The 8,967-nt window shown below is 33.9% G+C and overlaps 2 protein-coding genes across 3 annotated transcripts in view; one reads left to right on the forward strand and one right to left on the reverse strand.

Annotated features, from left to right (window-relative positions):
• Positions 1–5,987, forward strand: part of Slik (Sterile20-like kinase) — a 52,374-nt gene extending 46,387 nt beyond the window's left edge. For both annotated transcript variants that reach the window (XM_069507647.1, XM_069507649.1), the window contains one exon: positions 361–5,987. In XM_069507647.1, coding sequence (XP_069363748.1) covers positions 361–510 — 150 coding nt within the window. In that variant the 3' untranslated portion in view covers positions 511–5,987. The remainder of the gene's footprint in view (positions 1–360) is intronic.
• A 1,028-nt stretch (positions 5,988–7,015) lies between these two features.
• The window catches only part of Scgbeta (sarcoglycan beta), a 15,297-nt gene continuing 13,345 nt past the window's right edge, over positions 7,016–8,967 (reverse strand). The window contains exons 3-4 of the mRNA XM_034982416.2: positions 8,796–8,958; positions 7,016–8,319 (exon numbers count right to left, since the gene is read on the reverse strand). Of these exons, the coding sequence (XP_034838307.1) occupies positions 7,942–8,319; positions 8,796–8,958 (541 nt within the window). The 3' untranslated portion in view covers positions 7,016–7,941. The remainder of the gene's footprint in view (positions 8,320–8,795; positions 8,959–8,967) is intronic.

Below are 8,967 nucleotides of genomic sequence, written 5' to 3' on the forward strand. Positions count from 1 at the left end.
GGTAACTAATAAGGTTAATGGTGATCTAACATCGCTGGATATCGACTCACAGAAAAGGACTTGCAATCTGCATGGTAGGTTGCTTATTTTTTTCCTAATTCTCTGCATGATTTCTATTGCATTGCTTGTTTTTTTTTTTGTAAAATTATTCCACATACCCCGGAAGCCGGATCACGGATGCAAATATTAATGAAAAAAGAAAGCTATAATTCCAATCGCGCATGTCGGATTATTTTTATAGTAGTCATTCATCATTGAATCTTGGATGATTAATAATTAATTGTACAAAAATATCTCTATAATTTTTGCAAATTCACTGAATACATTGATAGACTTAACCAACCCAAGGTCAACCCGCAGGCATTGGAAGAGGAGTTCACAACACAACTAGACGAGCAAGAGAGACAAGCGGCGAACGCCCGTCTCCCTCCCCCCACCACAAGCATGCCCCAACACAGCTCAGCGCTGCATTCATCGAGAACCAGCTTAGCGTCAAGCCATTACGATTAGTGTATGAATAGTAACTCCAAGGCAGTTGACTCTTTGACTATAAACGTCATATGTATGTAGATCAAAAGAATGCCCGGAAGATAAATGTATAAACAGATAGCTCGCCATTCGTCGCGCCCTTTTACGAATATGTAAATATAGTTTTTGCATTTCACGAAGGCCATTGACTCATGCTTGTGTTTAAGTCGCATCGGTATACATGAAGTACACTAAATGTGTGCGTTTGACTGCGCTTGCTCGCGACTGATTGGTCCGACATGCACGCACACTTACGCAATGACCATGTAAACGACGTTACCACAAGTAAAGTTCACTAGCCTTCGTGAATTGCAAGAACTGTACATCTTTAAAGGCGGAAATATGAGAATTCTTTAAACTTTTATTCCTGAACGGATCAAGAGAAAAAAAAATTTAATGTCATGTGACATTTAAATTACCGAAATTACCGCCTAAATATATGGCCTATAGATAATGCTCTGAACTTTTTAGGAAGTTTTAATAACAGAGGCAAAAATCAAAAGTAATAATGCCTGATCTAACTGCTAAGGTCTGGACGCCCTTCCAGCATCGTTTCTTGCCTTCAGTACCTTCAAGACGCCTAGACCCATTGCTTTCTATAAGACATGACTGTTGGCAAGCGCAAGCCTTCTTGTAAAAAAAAAAAATCGTATCACAGAGACTGGCTAACGAAAGATGAGACTAGAAAAGCGCGGCAAATTTAAAAAATGTCAGTATCGCAGACCTGGAATAACCTAATTTTATTGAACAAATAAAAATAAGTAATCCTAAACTATCAAATTAGGTTATTCCAGGTCTCTAATTTTGGGGTTGCCATACTGATATTTTTTAAATTTGCCGCGCTTTTCCAGCCTCATCTTTCGTTTACAAGACTCTAGCTAAGTAATGTTGCCAAAATTCTTTTTAAAAATCTTTCTAATCTTCTCTTGATGATTTCTCTTTTCTAAACAATGTTTTCAACTGGTTCTGGGATGTTTTAAAAATCGGGTTCACGAAATATGCATGCTGGTGGCATGCGCTTTTTAAAATATGGATCAAAAATGTTAAATAATTTTGTATTATGATGGTATTATGTAAACTTGCACGGCCTATTATATTATAATAATGAGACAACATAAATTAACTTCATACTTTAGGTAATAATGAAGGATTATACGGCCTATATTAGCTCGTTAAGATTTTGAGCTTATTTTATACTTAATGGTATAAAGGATTGCAATAAGTGCAAAATAGGAGCATTTAAGACTAAATATAAGTCCCGCAAATTGCTAATGCGCGTGGCCGCCATTTTAATGAATAGCTAGTCAGCACTAGACTGAAGTTTCCAGCTGATGGTATATTTTTCAATATTTTTATTTCGGCTGACGTCAAAATGACGTCATTTCGATGTTAATGAGACACGGTTCCAGCGCAATAGCAATTTGCGGGACTTATATTAACTATGACCAGTAAACTACTACTTAACTCTACCTATGATGGAGGGAATCTCACGGTAAAATCTACTTATACCTATTGTCAATAAACTTTTTAGAATAACTATTATTTTCGGATAAAAAAATCGTTTTTCATGAAGAGCGACTTAAAATGAGATAATACATTTTCAATGTTGTGAATATGACCTACGTCTCAAATGTATAAAGTATTTTAAAAATTAAATAATATCCCAAAATGTATAGTGCGACAAGGCTATCTTGGCGCGTGGCAAAAATAGGAACTAACGTTGGCGTCAAGTGTCCCCTTAGTTCTTGTTTGAATAGTCTAAGCTTTTGTTCTCCAACAGCGTCCCGCTGTCAATGTCATTCAAGTTCCAAGAAAGTCTTGTCGCACTGTATGTACACACGAGCAACTTTTGTCTCTGCAACAGTTTTGTTTCCCAGACTATTAAACAAGCAGCAATTTTAGTTGATGAGACAAATGTTACTCCTGTAAATGCTAAGGCAATATTAAAAATGTGTGATTTAAAATAAATAAAATTGTAGTTAGACCATGGGGCCGATTCTCTTGTACACAATCTCTAAACTAAACTAAATTAACCGGTCTAAATCTAGTGCTATCCTTTTCCGCAAGCAACAATATGAAAGGGATAGCAATAGATTTAGACGTGTCATTTTAGTTTAGTTTAGAGATTGTGTACAACAGAACTAGCCACAATGAAGGAATTGATAGCTTATATTCGGTGCACTTTGGAGACTGCTTGCTTGTAACGTTGTAACGCCAATACGGTGCTTTGATATCTAATTTAGATAGGTACATAGGTTTTGTGATAAGTGTAATTGTATCTCATCTAGGAGCTGTCGATGATGTTCTGTTTATAGATTTTATTGTCCAATTTATATCATACATGGAGTAGTGACGTTTCAGTTTTGCTAGGAAATAGAATATTTTAATTTTATTGGTTTTTAGGGTTCCGTACTTCAAAAGGAAAAACGGAACCCTTATAGGATCACTTTGTTGTCTGTCTGTCTGTCTGTCAAGAAACCTACAGGGTACTTCCCGTTGACCTAGAATCATGAAATTTAGCAGGTAGGTAGGTCTTATAGCTGTCATTTGGGAACAAATCTGAAAGCCGTGAATTTAGGGTTAGATCACACAAAAAAAATTAAATTGTGGTCATGAACTAATAATTAGTATTTTTAACTTTCGAAGTGAGTGACTATATCAAGTGGGGTATCATATGAAAGGTCTTCACCTGTACATTCTAAATCAGATTTTTATTTATTTTTATGCATCATAGTTTTTGAATTATCGTGCAAAATGTCGAAAAAATACGACTGTAGTACGGAACCCTCATTGCGCGAGCCTGACTCGCACTTGGCCGGTTTTTATTAAATTAAAAATACAGTTGTTTTCATTAAGAAGTCTTCACTAATTAAATTATTATGGCGTTATCATTCCTACCAATTCCATGCAATTACAAATCGGACTATAAACAGGATTAAATGAACTAAAATCTGTAACTTTAAGACAGTTTAGTAAAAAAGCAATTTATATGTATACTGGTGTGTGTGAATTTTGTTGATATCGGCGTGAGCGTGAAATTATTTCACGAAATCTAATAAATGGTTGGTATAAGAGGTAGGTTTTCTAGGTTCAACTGGAACTTTTCAATTTATTTTTTATTTGCTAGTCGTCTTATTAAAACAATAAGAAAGTCTATAAACTTGGTTTGAATATAGATCGTAGACCATTCTACTTTCTAGTCTATTTCCTTATTGTCTATTGTCTGTTAATACACAAAAAAAATCGCGGTCACCTTAATATAATCTCCTTTTGAATTAAACAATTATTAATTTTAGCTGTCAATTTCTTTGCTAATTTTATGAGGTCTTTAACATAAACTAAGCCGATGTTGTGTGATTTTCTATTTGGATATTCCAAAATATTAATTACTTAATAATATTAATGAAATATTTCGCTTTAAGAGTATCACTAATTGATTACAAAGACTTTATTTTAGATATTGCTTACACAATTTACATGGTTCGAGATCGTAGTCAACTTGAGGAATAACGCAAGTTTTAAGACGGTCAATAAATATTGTGATACTGGCCTCAATATTTATCAATATAAAAACGTTTATCGCGTTGACATATCAATTTATTGATGGGATCAATACAATGACGATATTTATTGACATTCTAAAGTTTGTGTGATGAAAAATGTATATTTTGTACAGATAAGTGAAAATATAGTCAGTTTAAATAGATCGTCGACTGACATGTAGATATAGGAGAAAAAAATATTTTTTCATGTACAGTATTTGTGTATTTTTTAATTAATGTGCCTACTTAATTTATAAAAGACTTTAGTGTGGTTTCGTTATTTGACTTTTTACCACAACCACATATATAGAGTAGGTTTATTGTCAGACCAATTAAGTATAATAGTCAAGAGTCATAGGTATTATTCTTTTCAATAAGAAAACGGTCAAAAATGCTTGAATCGGTATCTAATGCATCTTGTTTCTGAATTTAGTTGTCACATATTGCAGTTAGCGAGCTATTCAATTTAGATTCGCAATAAGATACCTATTTATTTTGATCATGAAAAACTCAATCTTTCTTTTGACCGATTTGTACGTTTGACAATAGCTAGACTGTATCTACTTATATTTCTTTGGTCTGAGGTTTTATTGTAAAAAAAACTAACCACTTTGTCTATGGATTTGTTTTTAGAAATAAAAATGGCTATTTCATTTCTACTTGTGAAAGGTACTTGATAGTATTTTCTTACATAGTTTTCAATGTGTACGGTAAACCAAAGACCCTGTCCCAATAAATTCATTAAAAACAATGACATTTTTAAATCCATAGTAACTCCTTGGCTGGATAATTTTATTAACAACTAAACATGGCGTGAATATTCAATTAATGACCTATTTATTTATTAATGTTGTTCATATAAAATTCTCCAAACAAGTTGTTTAGTCCATATCCCAATACGCTTATGTCAAAATGGTCAATGTACAAAAATGTAGAAACTATTCGCTCGGATCTTCGTATGTAAAATATTTTAAAAAAATGCAATTTATTTATTATTTTTAAAACAGTACCAACATTGTTCAATATAGTGACCCGAGAGGGTGATGCAGGATGGAAAATATTTTATTTGTCCATTGTACAATTTTGAAACATTTTACAAAATGTGTCTTATTTTTATACTAAATGTGAAGAAAAAATCAAGTGAAAACTGCTCAATTTCAATTTTTAAGGCATCCTGCCTGTATCACCTTCATAAATGTTAGTTTAAAATTAAAACAAAATATAGATAGTAAATAAGCAAGAAGGCATGTAGTTGTGTAATAAAATCCAAATTATAAATACATAGGAACATCGAAACTTATTTTATTCAATTATACTTGGTTAGGTTTTAAGATTTAAAATTCATTTATTTTTTTGTAACCCGACTCTTTCTTCTTTTGAACATATCTCGTTCGTGTTGTTTAACTAAATAAAGAGATTTTCCATTAATCGTATCATTAAATGGCAAGGATAAAGCAGTCAATAAATATCGTTATCATCATATCGTATATCATATCATTAAATATCGTATACAATATTGTTATCGCGTTTTATCGTCAATAAATATTGACAGTGTCACGAATATTCCGGTATTTATTGACAGTCTGCACTTAGCCTATAAGCAAAATATATTAAATTTATTTGAATAAATTGATAAACTGAAAGTCCAAAATTATTTTTGTCCATAAATAGGCATATAGATGATAAAATAGCTCTATAAATATTGTAAACTTGCATTTTCACGTTACACAGGTATTTTGTTTAGGTACTTTCTGAGATTACCACAGTATTGGAGATGTAACGGTTTTTTTTTTTTAGTTTTAACACCGTAGCCATTTTTAATGTTAAACTTATTATTTTAATAATATTATTTTTGTCTATATGAAGTAAATTATTGTTACATCATTACGAGATATAAAGAACTTACTTTGTAATAAAGTGTTTTATTTTTAACCGACTTCAAAAAAAGGAGGAGGTTCTCAATTCGTCGGAATCTTTATGTATGTTCCCCGATTACTCGAAAACGCCTGGACCGATTTTGAAATATTTTTTTTGTTTGAAAGGGTATACTTCAAAGTTGGTCCCATTTCAATTTGGTGAAGATCTGATGGACATCTTCGAAGATAGATACTGGAACTCCTCAACGGATAAGAGTAAATTGCTCGCGATCAGTGTAATAGCTTAGTAAACAGTAGATTTTTAACCAGTCATAGCATAATAGGGGCCACTAAAAACTGTGAAATAATTTTTTTTTACCAAAAAAATAAAAACCGACTTCGTTACACAAACACTAAAAATTGAAAAATAATTTAATTTATTACCGAATATATTATGTATACAAGAGTTAATATAGTTCCATAATAATATTTTTTGGGGTCGGTGCCAATGAGGTGCCATTGTGGAGTCCCATAAAAATATGAAGTCTAGACGATTCGCGCAGCTAAAGCTAATTGGCACCGGCACCAAAAAGTATTATTATGGAACTACATTAACTCTTGTATACATAATATATTCGGTAATAAATTAAATTATTTTTCAATTTTTAGTGTTTGTGTAACGAAGTCGGTTTTTATTTTTTTTGTAATTTTTTTTTAAATAATCTTATCGCATACAAGAAGTCCAATCTTAACACGAGGCGAATTACTCCGTATTGTTGATTGTACAAAAACAGCTCAGCCGGGCTTGTGTATTTAGTCTTTAGTCTATGACCTGCGCAAACCGCCATGTTGAAACTTCAGATTGGCCGTTCATGACGCGTGAGTAATATGTTCTTGGCACCATTGCTTTGTTTGTTTTATTCCTTACAACTTAGGGGTTATTATTGTATGATTTGCAATGGTGCCAACATTATATTACTCACGCGTCAAGTTACGATGAACTTTGCCTTAAAATCAGGGGGTAGAAAACTGAAAAACAGATCTTTTTAACAAAATTTATTACGCTATTATTAATACTAATAGCTTAACAATAAATTCATTTGCTGACTAGAAACACTTAACTACACTGAACACTTTTACACTACTTACTGATTGTACGTATGATACGTATTGTAGTAATTAATATTTAATAATAATATTTTCTTATCATTAATTTATTATATGAATGGATTAATTTAAGTACACATTTCCCTAATACAAGTAATAATTTGTATAACTATAGTCCGCGTCAGGTTAAGATGGCAATCAGGGTAAGGGGGGGGGGGGGGGGGGGGGGGGCTATAGAAAAACTAAAATAAATGTAATGTTTTACCCCTAACATCGCATTTAAGTAAAAAATTACAATATTTTTACATAACAACTTGTGAATACAATGATATCAATGGATTATTATTGAACCAAGTATTTCTACGCGCAGGGATTCAGATCATCCGTCATATTGACATGAGAACACGTGACTTTCTGTCCAGTAGGGACAGCGATACGGAACAGCTTGCGTTGCGGCATACAGGAGCATGCCATGATTTTGTCTGACTTATTTAAGGTGAACTAAAGCTATAGAAAAACTAAAATAAACGTAACATAGTATAACATCGCATTTTTAAGTGAAAAATTACAATATTTTCACATAACAACTTGTGATTACAATGATATCAATGGATTATTATTGAACCAAGTATTTCTACGCGCAGGGATTCAGATCATCCGTCATATTGACATGAGAACACGTGACTTTCTGTCCAGTAGGGACAGCGATACGGAACAGCTTGCGTTGCGGCATACAGGAGCATGCCATGATTTTGTCTGACTTATTTAAGGTGAACTAAAGCTATAGAAAAACTAAAATAAACGTAACATAGTATAACATCGCATTTTTAAGTGAAAAATTACAATATTTTCACATAACAACTTGTGATTACAATGATATCAATGGATTATTATTGAACCAAGTATTTCTACGCGCAGGGATTCAGATCATCCGTCATATTGACATGAGAACACGTGACTTTCTGTCCAGTAGGGACAGCGATACGGAACAGCTTGCCTTGCGGCATACAGACGCACACTTTGAACTGTCCCGTGCCATGGAACTTTTCTGATTTATTCAACGGCAAAGCTATTGGTAGGTATCTGACATCGATGAAGACTCCTTCCTTACCGCTCAAAACTACGGAACCATTGATGGATTTTAGGTAGATATCCTGGTCGGCTTTCCAGAACAGCTCCTTGGATTCCATGTGCGTGCCTTCTGCTCCGCGGAGATGGGCCGAGGCTTCGGACCTGAAGGTTAGGTCTTCGTCTACTGGTGATGAGATGCGTTTGGTTGATACTTGCTGTAAAATATATATTTTTTAATATTAGGTAAGTACAGTTCTTGCAATTCACGAAGGCGAGTGAACTTTACCTGTGGTTAGTTCGTATACATGGGCATTGCGTAAGTGTGCGTGCATGTCGGACCAATCAGTCGCGAGCAAGCGTTCGCAAACGCACACATTTACTGTACATTACTTATATCGATACGGCTTAAGCACAAGCATGAGTCACTCGCCCTCGTGAAATAAACGTAACGTACTTGATATTCCAGGCTCCAGGGAACTGACGCTTCGAACGAATTCCATACAATACCATCTGATGAAAGAATGTGACTAATTTTATTGTACACAATCTCTGAACTTAACTTAATTGACATGTGTCCACAGGGAGCATTATGAAAGGGATAGCAATACATTTAGATGATACATTGCTCACAGGAGTCAGGATCTAACAGTTCCAGAGTACTGACGCTGCAGATGAAATCATAGCTACATACCTTAGCGTTTAGGTTGTTCAGTGTATCTCCAAGCGTGAGCATTGGGCTGGCAGTGCTGAAAACTTGCTCGCCGGAATCAGGATCTGAAAGCTCCAGAGAACTGACGCCTCGAACGAAGACACCTGATGCATTTACCACGAGTTTTGTATCCGCTCTGGATAATCTGCCAAAA

The sequence above is a fragment of the Maniola hyperantus genome, chromosome 26 (genome assembly GCF_902806685.2).
Source record: "Maniola hyperantus chromosome 26, iAphHyp1.2, whole genome shotgun sequence".
NCBI lineage: Eukaryota > Metazoa > Arthropoda > Insecta > Lepidoptera > Nymphalidae > Maniola > Maniola hyperantus.